We start from the raw sequence: 20,370 nt of genomic DNA on the forward strand, positions 1-20,370 counted from the left end.
TGTGACTGGGGGCAGTGATACCTACCTCCTAGGGGTGTGCAGTTCAGATAGAAGTCAACGAGCCTGCAGGGCAGGAGGCTCAACCGACGGAGCCACAGGGGCCAGGGCAAACATGTATTGACTTTTAAACCCCACGTGTGGTTCTGTGCTCACCTTTTAAAACTGGCAATTAGCTTACAGAGAGGCGGGAGTTGTTGGCAGCGAGGTCAGTACCTTGGAGAAGAAAAGCAGGACCAGCGTGCTGGATAAATTGCTGCGGAAGACAGCAAAGAATAATATTAATTACAATAGGAACAGGTATGCACTTTAATTTCCTGGGGGGTCAGCAGAGTCTATCCGTTGTCTGGAGAAGGAGGCCAGGCTCAGAGAGGGAGAGGGGCTGGCCCAAGCACACCCAACGGCCAAGGCACACGGCCCCCAAGGGGAGCAGCGGGCCGAGGAGCCCACGCGCGGGGGCTGTGGTCCCGGGGACTCCCGCACCCACGCTTTCCCGGGGCCTCCGCCCAGGATGCGGACGCGGGCCCACTCCAGGGGCGCCAGGAGCGAGTCTGGGCTCCCAGGGAGGTTCAGGTCTCCGAGGGCTGGGGAGGCAGCAGGAGGCTGGGGCTCGGAGGCGCGGCTCTGCGCTGGGGGCGGGCGCACGACGCGAGAGAGCCACCCACCCCGCCCACCTCAGGATCCCCCTCCTTCAGCGCGGTGCGCCCTTTCCTGCGCTGCTGCGGAGTCTGGGCTGGGCGCAGGGGAGGCGGGGGGCATCCCTGAGGGGATCCCTTCCCCTCCCCCGGCCGCCTGGCGCCCCGGCACCCACGTGAGCGCACGGCCGGCGCGGATCCCACCGGCTGCACAGCGCATCCTGGCTCGGCACCCGTGCCTCCGCCGTCCGGGTCCCCACGCCAGCACCGCGCTGTCCCTGGCGGGTCCCCGCTGCCCGAGCCCGGCGCTTTGCGGGGCTCCGGCTCCTGCATCCGGGACGCAGCGGACAGGCCGAGGCGCCGCTCCAGACGCGGGTGAGTGCGGACACCACGGCCCGCACCCAGGCGGGTTTGGACCACCCTGGGGTCAGGCGGGTGGGGCGCCATCTCTGGCCGCTCTTTCAGTGCCTCCCTGCCCCTTGGAGCCGCTGCCGCCGCTCACCTCCCGGTAGTCCTGCCGAGTTCCCTACCGTTAGTTACCTAGCCCGGGGCTCCCTGCTCCCTCCCTCGTCCCCATCCCGTTCCTCTACCTGTGGCCTCTGTCCCTGTACCTGTGGCCTCGGCTCCGGGGCAGGTTCCAGCTCTGTGTCTGATGCCTTGACCCTTTCCAGGGCTCCGTCCCTGGTCTTTCGGAGGGTTTTCCTCCAACTCCACAGACCTGGCTGTGACCCACACTGGTCACCGCTGCAGGGAGGCTAGGTCCAAAGCGGTGTGGGAGGTGGTGGTGAAGTGTGTGTGTGTGTGTGTGTGTGTGTGTGTGTGTGTGTGTGTGTGTGTGTGTGTGTGGGACAATTTATGAGTGGGGCTGCCTGCCCAAAGGAAGAGGTGTGTGTGGCTGAATGTTTAAACGTGGGAATGAATGGAATGCCTGAAGTTTTTCCGTCTCGTTGTCCCAAGTTGTGTGTGTGTGTCGGGATTGTTGGACTGGCGCTGCATGTCTAGAGTGTCATTTACAAAGGGGACTTGCCTAGGGCCGTGGAGGTCTGTGCGGGGTTGCATGCTTGAAGAGGAACGTGGGGTTGTGTGGTGGATGGTGTGCGTGAATGTGCGCGTGAGTGCGCGCATGTATCCGTGTGTGTAAATATGGTATGACTGACGCTGCATTGAGTGCAGTGGCATTTCTGAAGCTGTGCCTGGGGCTATATGTCTGAGCAGTTCTCTGTATGTGATTGTGTGTCCCTGTGTGAGGGCGTATGTGTCAGTTGCACACAAGAGGTGTGTGCGGTTGTGTGTCAAGTGTGTGTGTGTGTGTGTGTGTGAGATGCGTGTGATTTCCTTCTTCTCTTCCCCCTCACTCCCCCAGTTAGGCTAGCAGAGGGTTGGGATAAAATGTATGGAAAGCCACCTTGCTTTGGCTTCCATAGTTGGTTTCAGCTGTAGAACATAAGACTCTCTTTTCCCCTTGGCTCCGAGGGCCACCAGCACAAACCATCGGAGCCTGGAGGTTGGGGGAACCAGTTGGGAGATGGATCCTTGAATATCTGCAGAGACATGGGGGCCCTAGAAGGCCCATTTCCCAAGCAGGAAGCCTAAGAAACAGGGTTAAGGGAATACCTAGGACCGGGAGAGACTAGAAAAGAGAGAACTCAGGCTGAGGGGAGGAGCCCCCAGGCGTCCAAGAGAGACTGAGAAAGGCCCAAGTGGAAGCCAAGGTCCTGGGAAAACCATTTCAAGTCAAGTGTTGCCTGACGAGTGACGCGGACAGGACTGAGAAAAATGGAGAGGAAGATGTTCTCCTGCTTCAGCATTTTTCTCTGTCCTCAGTCACGAGCCTGTTGGGTCTCTGCTTCAGATGAACCACAGTTGGCATCTAGTTCACGCTCGCCAGGCGCTGTTCTAAGCATCACCTGAACTGGGCCATCTAAACCACATAGGAGACGGTTCCTGCAAGGCAGAGCGGGCTTTGAAATAAGAGCTCAGGGATGCTCTTCTAATAGGCCAGCGTTGAGCAAAGTTTTTCATTAAAGGGCCAGAGAGACTGACTGTTTTGTAGCCCAAATATTCTCCCTTCCAGTAACTCACCTCAGACATTATAGCACATAGACAATACATAAGGAATGAGTGTGCTGTGCTCCAATAAAACTTTATTTACAACAACAAGCAGGGGCCTGGATTTGGCCCTCAGACTACGGGTTTGCCCATGCCTGATCTATGCCTGCTCTATGCCATACTATTTTTTTTTTTTTTTTTTTTTTGTAAAGAAGAGAAAGGAAAGAGACAAAACTAGCTCTGGAGTTGTGACAAGTTTAGATCTCAGCTGAACAGTCCCGTGGGACCCATGGGCAGCTCGGAGCTACCACTGCTCAAAGACTGGAAATATACATCCTAGAGGAGAGGGAGAAATTACGAGTTTCCTGTGTTATGTGTGGCCCCATGTCTGGGATCTTTCACAGAAAGGTGAGAAGCAGCATCAATGGGTCCATTTGGAGCAGGACCCAACTGGGGTCTGGCATTCGGGACCTGGAACTGAGACCTGGAAAGCTGAGGCAGATGACCCATCCCTCAGATGTAGGGGGAAGCAAAGGAGGGCAAGGAAGACAGTGAGTTCAGAAAAGTAGCTGCTCAGCCAATGGCAGGAAAAAAACAAGAAGTCCAGAGGCTTACCTGCTGGTGGGACTGAGACTTCCTACAGACTCCCAGCTCCGGCCTGGATGTATTCAGGCAGCGGGAGTGGGGTGAGGAGACACATTCAAAGCTCTGATCCCTCAGAGACTAGCTGGGTGAGACCAAGTTCTTACTGGTGCAGCAATCCCAGGCAAACCAAATATGCAGAGTTCCCCAGTTTACTGCCTTCCTTTGGCTTAGAGAGTTTTTTTTTTTTTTTAAATATTTTTATTGATTTCACAGAGGAAGGGAGAGGAAGAGATAGAAACATCAATGACGAGAGAGAATAATCGATCAGCTGCCTCCTGCATACCCCACACTGGGGATTGAGCCCACAACCCATGCATGTGCCCTACCAGGGAATCAAACCGTGGCCTCCTTGTTCATAGGTTGATGCTCAGCCACTGAGCCATGCCTGCCAGGCTTGGAGAGTTTTTTCTGACAGTGAGGTGAATCTGGTGTATCAGGCAGGAGACAAGCACACTGAAAAGAGTTTAAGATAAGGACTATTTACAAAGGTCTGAGCAGGGTTCAGGGAAACCAGTAAGGGACCAGCACGAGTGGAGATTCGCAGGGAGGGAGCAGGAGAGGGACCCAAGGAAAGTGGAGGCTGTAACAGAGGATGTAATTTTTAAAAATTGAAATATATTTGACAGATAACATTGAGAGAATTTAAGGTGTACAGCATGTTGTTTTGATACATTTATGTATTATACTATGATTGCCATTCTAGTGAGAGTTAGAACCTGTATTGTGTTAAGAGGTCCAAGAGCACCCATAGGGGAAAGGATAGTCTCTTCAACAGATGGTGTTGGAAAAACAGGATAAACAAAGGCAGAATGGCGAAACTGGACCCCTGTCTCACACCACTCACAAAAATTAACTCGAAATCGGTCCAAGACTTAAACATAAGACCTGAACCATAAAATTCCTAGGAGAGAACAGAGGAAAGAAGCTCCTTGATATTGGGCAATGATTTTTGGATATGACACCCAAAGTACAGGCAACAAAACAAATCAACAAGTGGGACTACATCAAACTTAAAAGCTTCTGAACAGCAGAAGAATTAACAAAGCAAATTAACTTTAATCTTGCAACAATCCTATCTAATAAAGAGGGAATATGCTAATTGACCCTCATACCATCGCAAAGTTGGCAGGGCTCACAGCCAAGAAGGAAGGAATATGCTACTTGACTACCCTGACCTCAAAGATGGCAGCGCCCAGTCCCCTCAGCCCCGCTGGGGCCCGGCTGTTCCACGTGCCTGCCTCCAGATTCCCCCAGTCCCCCAAACCCCCCAGTCGTCCAGGGCCAGCCCGAGGTGCAGGCAAGCCTTGGATGGCGGCTGCCTAGCCACCCAGGGCCGCCCAAGGCTGCAGAACTGGAGAAAATTTTTTGCAAACCATATATTGGAAAATGGGTTCATATTCAAAATACATAAAGAACTCAATACAACTCAATAACCAAAGAAACCTCCCAAGTCCAATTTAAAAAATGGGCAGAGGAACTGTATAGACATTATTTCAAGGAAGACATCTGGATGCCAGTAGGCAGAGAGGATTATCTGATGGGAGCTGTGGCCTTAGGTAGAGGAATGCAGCCACTGCCAAACAGGGGCATGGCAGGGGGAACTGGGAGAACCAATGTTCCATCCCCTCCCCTTTCCACTCTCCTGTTGCCTTCCACTGGCCTGACCCAGAGGGGAGTAAGTGGGCAAGGGAGCCTGGGCCATGCCATCTCTAGTGGTCAGCCTTTTACCTGGAAGTGAATTTAGAGGAAGAACAGAATTCCAGGACCCACTTTTTTTTTTTTTTTTTTGCTGTAAGATCAGTATAGGCAAGGCTGCCTATCCTTCAGGAACTGGAGACCCAGTGCCCAGGGTCCATGAAACTTTTAGGAACCTACAGAAATGTTTTCACTTCTTTAAAAATCAGAAGAAAGAATTAAACTTCAAGTCAAAGAAAATATTCTATATAATAAAAGCCTAGGTGGCGTCACACCCTTGTGTGACGCTCTCGCGTGATGTCGTCACAAGATGGCCACCACAAGATGGTTGCCACAAGATGGCCATCACAAGATGGCTGCCACAAGATGGCCACGCACACAGCAGAGGCGGGGCCTGGTGGCTACTCCGTGTGGTGAGGCCTGGGGGTCCCACTGCTCTATGTGGCGCAGAGGAGGCCGGTCCCAAGGAGGAGGCAGGTTGCGATAGGGGAGGGCAGCTGTGGATGATCAGGCCAGCAGGGGAGGGCAGTTAGGCATCAAATCAGGCTGGCAGGGGAGTGGTTAGGGGGCGATCAGGCTGGAAGGCAGAAGTGGTTAGGGGCAATTAGGCAGGCAGGCAGGCAGGCAGGCGAGCAGTTAGGAGCCAGCGGTCCCGGATTGTGAGAGGGACATCCCCCAAGGGGTCCCAGATTGGAGAGGGTGCAGGCCGGGTTGAGGGACACCCCCCGCCCCATGCACGAATTTCATGCTCCGGGCCTCTAGTTTTAATATATAATAATATGAGGTGAAATTCACATAACAGAGAACCAACCATTTCAAAGTGGCAGTCAGTGGCATTTGGTACATTCACAATGTTGTACAACCATCACCTCTACCTAGTTCCAAGATTATATATTCATCTTTATATCAATGCAGTTGTGAAATACAATTTTATTATATTTTTTTTAATGGAGGATGGAGTCCACAGAGATAAAAGTTCCTCAGGCCCACAAAAGTCACAATTTCTATGCTGCCCTATACATGTAAGGGAAGCATGTCAAACTCATGGCTCACGGGCCACAGGCCTCGTTTAAATAAACTCCCGAGCCGGGGGTTTGGCATGCTTGATGTAAGGTGTTTAGTTGGTAAAAGGTTAGGAAGGTGTTTATTTTTATATGTATTTTATTTAATGTGTATTAAAACATAATTAGCTGGGCTGGGGGCGGGGGCAGGCTAGAAGAGGTCAATGGGGAAAAGGGGGACATATGTAAGACTTTCAACAATAAAGATGAAAAAAAACCCCATAATTAAAGACCCAATGTATCTAAAGTTTCCATTTGAGATACATTTATTTAGAACGTGAATAAGATTATATGGATATGGTCAAATTTAAAGAGCAGACACAAAAGTCTGAAGTAGGGAAAACAGTGAGATTCTGAACATCACATTTCCCTTCAAGGGTGGATCCTAAAGGACCACCAGGGTCAAGGATTATAACCATTTCCTTCCCAAGAGACTCTTCTCCCTTCCTGTTGCTCACCCAGGCACTCAGGCAGAGCAGCTGCATTTATTAGGCACCTACGGTTTGCCAGGCACTTGCTGTCATTGATTTTGTTGTTGAAAGGCCATTTGTGAGCGTCTCCAGGCCAGACACAAAACCACATTAAAATGGAGTGGGCGCTAGCCCCAAGGAGCCATGGTTAGGGCTCTGCATGCAGTAGCCTTGTTGGATTGGTTTATTAGATGGACAGCCACCAATTGCTTGTGATGATCTTGTGGAATAAGGACAGGGCTGGAGTCAGGGAATGGCAAAAGAACCTATTAGTACATCGTGGTCTCCTTCCCTGCCCCTTCCCAGACAAGCAGGGAAGCAATTCTGAGACCTTCACTCTTTTCTGCCAAGTCGTGACCCTTGAACCCTAGGCAGGGTCCTCCGGTGTCCCAGCCTGGGCACATCCCAGCAGATGCCCCTCCCCTGCTGTCTGGATTCTCTTCGAGTTTCTCACCAGCTTCCTCCACCCTGCCACCCTCCCGCCTCTGCCCACCTCCTACTCTGTCCTGTTCCTCACCAGGCCCAGGGCCCTCTGTTCCCCGGAGATAGACGATGAGCAGCCACGCCAACAGCCTGTTTCTGCGGGAGAGTGGCCAGCGGCTTGGCAGGATGGGCTGGCTGCAGCGGCTGCAGGATAGCATGCAGCAGAGAGCACTGCGCACGCGCCTGCGCCTGCAGACCATGACCTGCGAACACGTGCTGCGCTTCCTGCGCAGGAACGCCTTCATCCTGCTGACCATCAGCGCTGTGATCATAGGTGAGTGGGCTGGGAGGGCGGGGACTTCAGGGAAATTCCTTGCACGCACGTCTCTTCATTCCACCGACTCATTCTCACCTGCACACATTCACGTCTTGTCCTACCAGTGACCGTTCCTGTGTAGAACACACACACAGATAGTGCACACTTATGCAAAAACAGCTCTGTGCCCACACAATGTCATATGTATATGTATATGTATGTGTGCACACTTTCTGTATATGAATACACAAACATGAACACATTATTTTTATGCATTCACAGAACTTACATTTGCAAAGACGTAAACTCACACAGTTCTACACATACTGGAACTTGCACGCACATTCCTCTGCACACACTCTGAGCTTAAATACACATACACTTCCATATTTGAGAACTATATACATATAAGTCACACCTCTATACACACATGGGAAAAACATGTGCATGGGTCCACATATACAAGTACAGACACATGCATAAATGAGTGTATGCTGTCACATATGCGTGCATGTGTGCAGATCTTTACATACAAATTTACACAGTATCAACATGGTAACATAAATCCATTCATTTCTACAATACACACACACACACACACACACACACACACACACTGCTCTTTTTCTCTCACCTCCATTGGCACACACCCTTCTTGGGATGGATGGCACCTGCTTGGGGCTGAGTGACCCAAACTCCACTCCCTAGGGGTCAGCCTGGCCTTTGGCCTACGCCCATACCAGCTCACCTACCGCCAGATCAAGTACTTTTCTTTCCCTGGAGAGCTTCTCATGAGGATGTTGCAAATGCTGGTGCTGCCGCTCATCGTCTCCAGCCTGGTCACAGGTGAGAGAGCCCCGGCCAGTGTTGGCCTCCAAGACCCACCCCATAGCCCAAGCTTAAACCTGGAGCCAAAGTGGTATCAAGCATGGGACCACCTCCCTAATTTAGGACCTCAAACATGGAGTGTACACCTAGCCCAGAGTCCTTGGCTAAAGCCCAGATCCTGATCAGACCCAGGTTCTAGATCCCATCTTATCTATACCACTTATCTCAGTAAGTTTTCCATACTTTTCACTGGAGATAAAATACCAGCATGCCAGGAGCTTAGTATCATGCAGAGGTGAAAGGAAGGCTGTGGTGGGAGAGCCAGGGAAGGTAGGGGGTATATGGCATGGATGGTCAGGGAGTGTGACATGGATCAGGTGTTTGAGGTAGAGGTGACAGGATGGTGGGTGGGGGTGGGATGGACTATGCAGGGGTCAGCACATTTTTCTGTAAAGGACCAAATAGTAAATATTTCTACCTTAAGGGCCATATGGCCTCCTTCATGATGACTCAATTTAGGCACTGTAGCACTAAAACAGATGCAGATTAATATGTGAATAAATGGGTGTGGTTGCTTGCCAATCTCCAGATTTTGTGATAGGCATGAAGACAAAGGCATGAAAATGCTTTCTTGGGTTGGGTTTCCTGGAAGCAGAGCACAAATGGGGATATTTGCACAGGTAATTTATTCAGGACTGCTCTCAAAGAAACCTGTGAGGAAGTGAGGGAAGAGGTTGAGGTGGGGAGAGAAACTAAGCAGAGATGTTCAGAAGACTGGCCTCTGGAGGGAGCTCTGGAGCATGAGCCACACCACAGAATTGTTCCTCCCAACTCTGGTCCCATTGGAGTCAAAAGAGCTGGATTTTTGAATCTTTGTACCAGACACTGACTGTAGGTCTGCCTTGGGGTCTTTCTGAGCACAATTCTCAGGGAAGCGGGCAGCATGAACTGTTAGCAGCCAACACACTCAGCAGCTGAAGGATAGGGGTATCAGCCTGGTAAAGGGTGTCTAGATAGGGCACCAAAAGCATCTACTACAGATAGTGTACAGTGAGCTCGGTTGCAGGGAGGTGTCGCTATGGGGTGGATAGTGGAACAAAAGTGAGGTTATAGTGCACAATAGCGGTAAATGGTGGCTGGGATGAGGTTGAAAGGTTAGCTTGGAGTAGAGGGAAGCTTGGTTAAGTGATGCTTGGGTAAAGGATGGGGAGGAAGATGTATATAGAAAATAGAATGGGGTTTGAAGAATGATGATATGGGTCAAAAATGATGGTGTGGGTGCTGGGTGGGTGTAGGAGGAAGGGATGCTTGGTGGAATGGTTGAGCTGGTTGTATGGGGAGAGGAGTGGCTGGATGGGAGAGTGGATGGTGGGGTGTGAATGGAGATGCTTGGGGCTGTACCACCTGTCCTCCAGGTATGGCATCCCTGGATAACAAGGCAACGGGGCGGATGGGGATGCGGGCAGCTGTGTACTACATGGTGACTACGGTCATCGCGGTCTTCATCGGCATCCTCATGGTCACCATCATCCATCCTGGGAAGGGCTCCAAGGAGGGTCTGCACCGTGAGGGCCGGATTGAGACCATCCCTACAGCTGATGCCTTCATGGACCTGGTCAGGTGACGTCCTTTCTAATTTTGATGGGAATTCTGGCCCTATGTGCAACAATGTATACCCAAGCAGAAACAAAGGGGACAGGCTGACCCAGCCTGAAAGTGCAACATCCAAGTTGAGCCTAGTTTTATTGATGTCTATATTCTGGCTTGGAGTTTTGCACAAATTCTCTGAGAGCAGCTGACCCTTAGCTTAGGGAAGCTATATCTTGGAATAGGCTCAGGACAGATGATGTTTGCTGTTCCCAAGATCTGTTGGAGGGTGAATGATTCTCTTAGAACAGCAAGATTTTGCCAGCCCAATTAAGGTTAGCCATAGTTCTACCCTAGCCGCGGACTTGGGGGGAGGTGGAGGAGTGCAGGAGCTGTCTGGTTTATTTTATTCTTTTTTTGAGGCATCACTGGCACATGTACATGAATTGAAGTCCCTGTATGTGAATAGGGTCCTACTATAGGATTTAGACAGACCTGAGATGGATTTGAGGCCCATCTGTATGCCTTAGCAGCTATGTAGCTTTGGGTAACTTACATAAAATATTTTGTTCTCTCTGTGTGTGTGTAAAATGGGGACAGCAATAGCACTCGCTTTTAGGGATATTGTCGTGTTTAAATCAGAACATATAGGTAAGGCACTTAGCTTACTTAGCTTGGACTAGAGTAAGTGTTCAAATGTTGGCTGCCATTATTACTGTTGCCTTTGCTATTGTTATTACTATTATCATCCTAGACGTCTTTCTAACAGCTAATCTCTTCCCTTTATTTGATGTTTTTCTGCAGAAATATGTTTCCGCCCAACCTTGTGGAGGCCTGCTTCAAACAGGTCAGGGAAAAGTACAGTTTGATCAAGGAGGCTTGGAGGGTGGTGGGAGCTTGCTGCTGAGCGAACAGACCAGGGATCAGGGGTGGGAAGACGGGCCTGACAGGGCAATGGCCATTGGCATGATGTTCAAGGGAGGGTTAGAGAGAAGGATGTAGGCCAAGGGCTTCCTGGGGATGGTACTAGAGGAGGAACCAAGGCTTTTGACTGGAGACAGGCCCCCAAATCTGAGCATTGCCCAGAGAGCTTGTGAGAAATGCAGACTCTACTCATTCTTCGATGATCTGGTCATTCACTCTCTCATTCTTCTACTCATTCACTCATTCTTCTGTGCAGTGGTCAAATCTTTCATTCATTCATCAGATCTATTGAATAAGGCTCTCTAGGCTGTGAGAATCAGGAATTGGTGTTTGAAAGACATTTCTTCAGGTGATTCTGATGCATCCATTGAATCGAATTTGGCCCCAAATCTCTCCATATTTCAGTTCAAGACGCAGTACAGCACAAGGTTGGTAACCAGGACCGTTGTGAGAACAGAGAATGGATCTGAGCAGAGCGCCTCCATGCCTCCTCCATCTTCAATGGAGAACGGAACCAGCCTCCTGGAAAATGTCACACGAGCCTTGGGCACCCTGCAGGAGGTGCTGACCTTTGAGGAGATTGTGCCTGTGCCTGGCTCAGCCAATGGCATCAATGCCCTGGGCCTTGTGGTCTTCTCCGTGGCCTTTGGGCTGGTCATTGGTGGCATGAAACACAAGGGCCGAGTCCTGCGGGACTTCTTCGACAGCCTCAATGAGGCTATTATGAGGCTGGTGGGCATCATTATCTGGTGAGTGCTGGACTGTGATAGGGTGAGTGGTGATGGCACAGGGAAGGGATGGAGCCAGGGATGGGAAGTCAGTCAGGGGGGCAGCTGCTGACAGGGTCATCAGGACCATTTGGTCAAAGTCATTTATATATGCATAGGTTAATTCACTCTCTCATTTACTCATTTGATCACTTATTTATTCACTCTTTTCTGCAATGATTTATTCACTCATTTACTTCTGTATTCATCTGTGCATTGGTTAATTCACTCATTCATACATTCATTCACTTATAAATTCATTCATGAACTCATTCATAATTAATTAATTTACTTACTTATTCAGTCATTAATTCATTTGGACCCACTTATTCATCTCTGCATTTATTCACTCTCTCAGATATTTCCTGCATTCATTCATCCATTTACTTAACACATTCATTTGTTCACTCTCCCTCTCATTCATATCTCATTTACTATTTTTTTTACTCATTTATCCACTCACTAATTATTCCTTAATTGATGCATGTATTCATTTATTCTTTAAATCCCTTCACACCTTCACTAATTTCTTCTCTTTCTTTTTTTAAAAAAAATATTTTATTGATTTTTTACAGAGAGGAAGGGAGAGGGAGAGAGAGTTAGAAACATTGATGAGAGAGAAACATCAATCAGCTGCCTCCTGCACACCCCCTACTGGGGATGTGCCCACAACCAAGGTACATGCCCTTGACCAGAATCGAACCCGGGACCCTTGAGTCTGCCGGCCGACACTCTATCCACTGAGCCAAACCGGTTAGGGCACCCATTTCTTCTCTTATTTAGCAGACATTTCCCAGGCTAACATTGTCTTGAATTCTGGAACAAAGATGCATTAGTCCTTATCCTCAAGGAGCTTACAAAGTCTTGGGAGAGACAGACACATACTAGATCAATATAATACAAGGTGGAAGGTTCTATAGTAGGGGTCCTCAAACTTTTTAAACAGGGGGCCAGTTCACTGTCCCTCAGACCGTTGGAGGGCTGGACTATAGTTTAAAAAAAACTATGAACAAATTCCTCTGCACACTGCACATATCTTATTCTGAAGTAAAAAAAAACAAAACGGCAAAAACACCCGCATGTGGCCCGCGGGCCGTAGTTTGAGGATGCCTGTTCTATAGTAATGGGACATTAAAAAGTGTGAACATGGAGAAGGGAGCCAATGGAGGGATATGCAGTGAACTCTTTCTGGGAAGCTGAGGAGGGAGTAATGAAGAAGGTCACCTATTAGCTGGGCCTTGAGAAGTGAGTAGGAATCCAACAGGACAGAAAGAGAGAAGAGGTACTTCAATTAGAGGGAAGAGACCATGCAAAGCTGAAAAAACCTGAGTAGTTTGGAGCATGGTGAGGAGTTCAGGAAGGCAGGAGCATACTGTAACTTGGGAGTTGTGGTGAAAGATGTTATCAAGGCTCTCTGGTTCCAAATCAAGAAAGACTTAGTATATCATCCCAAATAATTTTAAAGTTGTGTAGGGGGTTAGAGGCCAATTTAAGAACTTGGAAAAGCAGCTGAGGGGGAAGGGAGGGGAGCTTATCAAGGATAAGCAAGAAGTTTGATGAGTATTGAAGGCTCAACTGAATTGAGAACCATGAGTTTATAGTGGGGTCCTTGGCATGGTTGGGGGAAATATCCATATGTTCCAAGTGGCTGAGTACAGAAGGAGAGAAGTGATATGCAATTGATTCAGAGTTAGGAATTTTGCAGAGGATGAGATGGAAGGATGGAAGTGAGAGAGTTGGGAAAGGAGTTTGCAGAGTAATCACAGAGACAGGTGTAGACTTGGAGATAAATCAACAACCACTGACCAGGGCTAACCCTGAGACCAGCTTGAGTTTGTCTGGAGAAGACCCTGCATCCTCATTCTCACAATTTAGCTTCAGTTTCATGATTTCTGACCCAAGTTGTTGAACCAAATTCCCGAGAATTCCTCACCTCTTCCAACACATCTACCATGACAATGGCCAACCACAGACTTCAATTTCTAAAGAGAGAGGAATAACAATTGAAGCCCAGTGATGGGTGAATGATGGCATCACTTGCACACACACACACACAAGACTAAGCAATGGGTTAGTGTGTGGGGAAAACAGGTGAGCCATTGAAGAACTCACTTCTGTCTCCTCTGCTCTCCTTTTCACTCACTGTTCCAGCCAGTTGGTCTTCTTTCTGCTCCTCCAATACCCAGCTCATGCTCATCTCACGGTCTTTGAACTATGCCTGCAATACTTCCCTCTCAGAGACACATGGTTCCTTCTCATGATTTAGGCTTCAGCTTAAATGTCACCTCTTCAGAGAAGCTCTTTCTTTTTTTTTTTTTTTTAAATATATTTTATTGATTTTTTTACAGAGAGGAAAGGAGAAGGATAGAGAGTTAGAAACATCGATGAGAGAGAAACATCGATCAGCTGCCTCCTGCACACCCCCCACTGGGGATGTGCCCACAACTAAGGTACATGCCCTTGACCGGAATCGAACCCGGGACCTTTCAGTCCACAGGCTGATGCTCTATCCACTGAGCCAAACCGGTTTCGGCCAGAGAAGCTCTTTCTGACCTCTCACATTTAAGCAGCCCCAGTCAATGACTATCTTTTGCAGTTATCACCACCTGAAGTTCTTTTAATTACATGTTTCTATGTGTACTGCATAATTTCCTCATTTGAATATAAGCACCATGAGGACAGGGGCTATGTGACTGCAACATAGTAGGTGCTCAATAGATATTTATGGAGTGAATGAATAAACAGATGATTTGATGAGATAGGTTATTTAAAATGTCTGTGGGAAATCCAGGTGAAATAGCTCAGGGCTAGTGAATGAGTGAGAATATGCACTTATAGGCAAGAGAATGGGGGCATGGAATGAGAGGTGTAGAACGAAGAGTTGGGGGCAGTGCATAGGGAAGTTAGAAGGCCAGAGCTAGGGATTGTCTGGGTGATGTTTCGAGAAAGAGTCCTGAAGAAAGTAATTTTGGGGAGGGGCACTTGAATAGGGGTGTGGATGAAGGAGAGACCTTATAAGATTGCATGCCATGGAGTTGTAGGAACTTTTCTGCTGTCTGAGATTGACCTGTAGGTGAGCAGGAAGAGCAGGTAGGACATGTTTGTGGGTGGTGTTGAGTGCTGAATGCTGGGCACTGTCTTGCTCTCGGGTTTTATAGGGGCAAAGCCTTGGGGATGCCAGCTCTGGGCTTGTAGGAGAAGTCATGAGGGAGCCCTGACTGGTGTCTGGTTTGGCCCAGGTACGCACCTGTGGGCATCCTGTTCCTGATTGCTGGGAAGATCCTAGAGATGGAAGACATGGCCGTTCTGGGGGGTCAGCTGGGCATGTACACCCTGACTGTAATTGTGGGCTTGTTTCTCCATGCTGGTGGTGTCCTGCCTCTCATCTACTTCCTCATTACCCACCGGAACCCCTTCCCCTTCATCGGGGGCATGCTGCAGGCCCTTATCACCGCCATGGGCACGTCTTCCAGGTATGACCTTGTCTCCCAACACTGGTACACTTCCTAGGTTTATTTGTCTTTCACGGGCTCTTCTAGGGTACCTGCCCTCCCCCTGCTGCAGAGCATCTTCTGAGTTGTTCAGTAATGTCAGGGGTTCCTGAAGGTGGCTTATCTGGGCACTGTTTTTGTCCTGGGCTGACTCTCCTGACCCCTTTTCTCCTTTCCTGTGTCTCTATTTTATGTGGAGGAGAACCAGCTGCCACTTTAAAAAAAATATTTTTTATTGATTTCAGAGAAGACAGGAGAGGGAGAGAGAGAGAGAGAGAGATAAACATCAATGATGAGAAGAGAATCATTGATTGGCTGCCTCTTGCATGCCCCCTAGTGGGGATTGAGCCTGCAACCCAGCATGTGCCCTTGACTGGAATCGAACCCGGGACCCTTCAGTTCGCAGGCCGATGCTCTAGCCACTGAGCAAAACCAGCTAGGGCCAGCTGCCACTTTTGAGGTTAGGATGAGGGCTCCAACATGCCCCATGTTCCCAGTCATTTTCTAGCTCAGAGAGTCTCACTCTCTTTGAGATGGTGCCTGGATGCTCTCTTGGCTTCCTTCTCTTTTTTGGGGGGTTTCAGGTGGTTAATAAAGAGCTGCCCTTTCCCTCATCCAAATTCAAAATAATTTGAAATGTATCACAAACACCAACCAGATGGAAGAAAAATATCGTTTTTTTTTATTGCCCATAATGCTGATTGGTGAATGTGCCTTTTGATCTGTGGCCAAGTAGGACTGATACCACTGTATCCCAGAATTGAACTCACTTGGGCCCGAGCTAGGGCTTGTCTGGGCAATGTCTAGGGAAAGAGTTCTGAAGAGAGTAATTTTGGGCGGTGGGTGGGTGGGGGGCGGGGGAGGGGGAAGGGGGGGGAGGGGAGGAAGGTGGGGCTTGAATGGGGATGGACACCCAAAGGCCCTCTCTGTGTTCAGGTTTCTCACTGCATGACATAAAGCTGACCAGATGGGGCACATGTTTTGTGGACAGGCTGATTCCCAAATGAGACGCCCACTTTTTTGACAAAACTCACCAATCAGTTAAGTCACTCTTCCTCCTCTAGGGAGTGGTAGGGAGAGAGGCCGAGAGGATTAGGGTAGCTGAGGTCACTCCTTGACCAAACACGGGGAGTGAGGAATGGTGGTCCTCTATAATACCCCTCTCTTAGCCCTGAGAGGAGGAAAGCCAGAGTACCTTTAGTCCTCCCTTTCTGTGGGTGGATAGATAGAGTGAACTAGTGGCATGAACTAGTGTAGTAATTATCCTTAAGCTATTGGCTTTAACTGGGACAAGGAAGCTTCAGCCTGGAGGACACCATTGCTGTGTGCTCCCTGTGTTGTGAGGAGTCCCTCTTCCGCATGCAGTTGTCAGCCTCTGAAATGTTAGACCCCTGCCGTCTGCCCCTGGCTCTGGCTTCCACCTGGCCTTCCAGTGTTCTCAAGGGGAACCCTCCTTTGGCCTATTGCTGCTCCAGCCCCGCACCGCCATCCCCTGCTCTCAGCCCCTGGGGCTCTCTCTCCCAGCTCTGCGACACTGCCCATTACCTTCCGCTGCCTGGAGGAGGGCCTGGGTGTGGACCGCCGCATCACCAGGTTCGTGCTGCCTGTGGGGGCCACTGTCAACATGGACGGCACTGCCCTCTATGAGGCTCTGGCAGCCATCTTCATTGCCCAAGTCAACAACTACGAGCTCAACCTGGGCCAGATCACAACTATCAGGTGAGATAGTCTTTGTGGGACCTGCCAGCAGTTGAGACCTACGAAGTCATTTAGCGTGGCTAGGGGAGGAGGCAGCTCAAGGTCAAGGGAGGCCTTGGGTGCTAGCAGGGAGATGTGGGTAGAGGCCAGTCACCCATGCCAGATGAGGTTCAAGGTAAGACTGCAATCCGAGGCTGTCATGAGCTGGGGTGTTTCAGTCAGATCTCCTCTCACATGCTATTGTGGGAGACCCTTTGTCCAGTATTTTCCAAATGGCCTGAGATTCTTGTTATAAATATGGATTCCTGGGCCTCATCACCCAGAAGTTCTAACTTAATCATTATAAAAATAGCGCAAATGCTATCACCTCCTTCAGGTCTATGCTCCAATGTCACCTTTTCAGGGAAACATTCCCTGAAAACCCTATTTAAAACTGCACGTCTGGACTTTCTTAGGCTGAACCATTTCTCCATGGCACAATCTGTTTTAGTAAATATTTTACTTATTCATTTGCTTATTGCCCACGTCCCCCACTAGATTGTAGCTCTGTTTGGGCCAGGCTTTTCTTCTATGGGAATTTCTACTAGTTACATAGCACATGGTAGATGCTCAATAAATATGGGTTGAACTAGTTAACTTATTGAAGGCTCTGTGAATTCTTATGTAAAGTGCCTTCGTGCCCATTTGCTTGATTCCCACCACACCCCATTTGGTGAGTCAAATAATTGTTTTAGAGAGGAAGAAATGAAAATTGAGGCAGGTTAAGTTTCTTGCCCAAGGTCACCTAGTGGGAATAGGTAGAGAGTCTGGTAAATGCAGAGCATGAGGTGGGAGGAGGGATGGATGGGTGGGAGGAAGCTGTGTTAGGAAGCAGAGGTACATATATGTGGGCAGTAGTTTCAGATTCTCTTGCCCACGGGTAGGATTTGAGTCACCAGACCGGCCTTCTTCTGTCCCACACATGCAGCAACCCAATGCTGCCTTCATGTGCACAGGAAGTACCTGGAGCTCATGGGGCTGGGGTTCTCTATTTCCTGTGGCTCCTGTAACAGGTCTCATAAGTATTCACTATTATGGAATAGCCTCTTGTTCAACCAGTCAGCAAATGTTTATTGTAGTAGTACTGACTCGGTTCCAGGAGCTGGGAATATGGCTGTGAGCAACACACTCATGGTTCTGCACTGGGTCTTTTGAAATCAGATGGCGCAGCTGACTCAGGGTCCTGAGAAGGTGCCATGGATGATTTTCATCACGGCTTGGGTTCCTGGTAGTAAGGATTCTGCATGCACTCCCAGCAAAGGCTGGGTAGAATGTGCTGGACACAGCTCTACAAGGCTCTTCTCTTATTCAGGGATTTATTGGGGAGGACGATGACACTCAGTGTGACTCCTGTGCTGATAGAGGCCCAAGGGCCAGTTTCTTGGCTGGTTGGGAGATCCTACTTTGGACCTGATCTGAGCTTAACCCAAAGAAGTTCGAGTTGGCTTCTTGGATCAAGCTAGAATTAGCTCATTCCATTGAGAGTGCGCTATGTGCCTCCCGAGGGCAACCACATGCCAGGGCTGGTGTTTAGGGGAGATAGTCTCATGAAGCACTGTGCTCTCTTACTGTTCACAATAATCTATAAGATGAGGAAATAGAGGCTCTGAGTTTATGTACAAGGTCATGTGGCCAATGAATGGAGTCTACTGGATCCCAAAGTCCATTCTTTGTCCACGAACCCAAGTGCTCAGTCACTGTCCTGATAGAGACATCATCTTGGCTCAGTGTCCTAAGTGGCTCCTTGTTCATAATTATAAAATTTGGGAAGGGTCTTTTAAGGCTGCCAGATAGAGGGGTGTAACTTCAGGGCACTAAAGCCTTTCCTGGCAAGCTCAGTGGCTTTAGAATTCTTAGCACCCCATACCAGGCAATCAGAGTTGATGTAGGAGCTAAAAATCTAGCTTATTCTTGATCCAGTCAGACTTGTACCTGATGTTGGGCCACTGTCTCTTTTATTTTCCATGGGTTCTACCTTTTAGTTTTTCAAAACCATATATAATTATTTTTTACTTGCTCAGCATCATAGACAATTCTTCTTTTGGTTCTAAACTTGGCCCCTCTTCCAGAGTTCCATTCCTGGCAGTTGTACCAACCTACCTATTTCCAATATATGTGCATACAGGGAATTCAATCTCCTGGTTCATGGCTGCTGCCCGGGTGATTCTTCTGCCCTCTTCCAGCCCACAAGGCAGTTCATTTAAAAACCTACTCTTGCATCTACAATATGAGTTGTCTAAATGTTCAAAAGTCCATCTTAGATGGACTACCAACCAGATCCCAACAAAGGATGAGAAGAGCTATCTGTACGGGCACTCCATGAATCACCCTGGATTTGCCTTTTATTTGGGGGACTTTAATTTAAAATGCTCTGGGAACTCACTTCTTTCCTTCTGCATACTCTTTCTCACTATTTTGGTCATCTCTCCCTTTTCGTCTCCTGCTTCCCTGTGTTCTCTCTCCATGTGCAGTATCACTGCGACAGCGGCCAGTGTTGGGGCTGCTGGCATTCCCCAGGCGGGTCTGGTCACCATGGTCATTGTGCTCACCTCAGTCGGCCTGCCCACTGAAGACATCACGCTGATCATAGCTGTGGACTGGTTCCTGTGAGTGTCCTTCAGACCCTGCTGCTATCTCTCCTCGAACCCCTGCTTTCCATTCAGGATTCCCCAACCTATGGGTCCTCATTCTAGCAAGGACACAGAGTTCTAGAATTTTAGAGTGAAAGGGGGACTTAGGGAATACTCCTAACCATGGCCTGTGGATCCCAAAGTCCATAGAATTAACCTTGGGAAGTAGGGCAAAAAGGAGATAAGTGATGGAGGTTTTACCCATCAACCATAAAAGCCCCTTTTTACCTGTTTTATGTAGAAGTCACAGAAGGTGATCTGTGGGACAGAGCTGGAATGCAAATATATTTTTTTAAAAGTCTCAACTTTAAAAATAGGAGGTTTACATAAAATAAGTCTGGACTTCCTCATTCTGTATGCTGTTCAGCTCACAACTCCTAATATTCTATATTGAATGTTTACATCCTTAAAAAAATTTGTGTTGCTGAGATCAAATGTGAGCATATCAGAGCTGACCTTAATTACTCATTCTTCTCCATTCTCTTTCTGTTAGGAGGGGAACTGAGGACAGAGAGGGGAGGAGACTGCTTGGTCTGGAATTGGATTGGAACTCCACATTTGACCCTGGGGAACCCCCCAACTCTCAGACTTAGGGAACCCCCTCTGCTGTATTATCTCCCCTCTGGTGTTCTTCCAGCCTTAATGGAAGTTAATGGTTAATGTTCTCTCCTCTCCCTGCCCCAGGGATCGACTTCGCACAATGACCAATGTGCTGGGGGACGCCATTGGAGCAGCCGTCATTGAGCATTTGTCTCAGCGGGAGCTAGATCTGCAGGAAGCTGAGCTCACCCTCCCCAGCCTGGGGAAGCCCTACAAGTCACTCATGGCACAAGAGAAGGGGGCATCCAGGGGACGGGGTGGCAATGAGAGTGCCATGTGAGGGGTGTCTTGGGAAAGACCCACTGCCTGAATGACCCACACCCTGAACACATATTCTGTCTAATGTGTTTGGGGGAAACTAAGATAAAGGAGCAGGAATGAAAGGATGTCCACAGTCTTCATTTCTCTCTGAGCTTATACTGAGAACTTGAGGGAGGGTGGGCAAGGGTGGAAATTGGAAATGTTTTTCCTGGGGTTGTGGGTATAGGAAGCTTCAGGTTCAAAGGGTGAGGGGT

At 48.9% G+C, this 20,370-nt stretch overlaps 1 protein-coding gene across 2 annotated transcripts; it reads left to right on the forward strand.

Moving 5' to 3' along the window:
* Positions 1–7,104: 7,104 nt before the first annotated feature.
* SLC1A6 (solute carrier family 1 member 6) lies at positions 7,105–20,163 on the forward strand. Of its 2 annotated transcripts, XM_008157850.3 has the most exons (9): positions 7,105–7,309; positions 8,000–8,137; positions 9,535–9,739; positions 10,511–10,553; positions 11,036–11,379; positions 14,637–14,870; positions 16,413–16,607; positions 19,097–19,231; positions 19,940–20,163. In XM_008157850.3, exons 1-9 carry the CDS (start codon positions 7,105–7,107, stop codon positions 20,133–20,135), a joined length of 1,695 nt encoding a protein of 564 aa, XP_008156072.1. In that variant the 3' UTR covers positions 20,136–20,163. The 2 variants fall into 2 exon arrangements, with proteins under 2 accessions (XP_008156072.1, XP_054572808.1); XM_054716833.1 differs by lacking the exons at positions 9,535–9,739; positions 14,637–14,870; positions 16,413–16,607; positions 19,097–19,231; positions 19,940–20,163 and having other exon boundaries at positions 11,036–11,085.
* Positions 20,164–20,370: the final 207 nt, after the last annotated feature.

Source organism: Eptesicus fuscus, chromosome 6, assembly GCF_027574615.1.
Source record: "Eptesicus fuscus isolate TK198812 chromosome 6, DD_ASM_mEF_20220401, whole genome shotgun sequence".
Taxonomy (NCBI): Eukaryota; Metazoa; Chordata; class Mammalia; order Chiroptera; family Vespertilionidae; genus Eptesicus; species Eptesicus fuscus.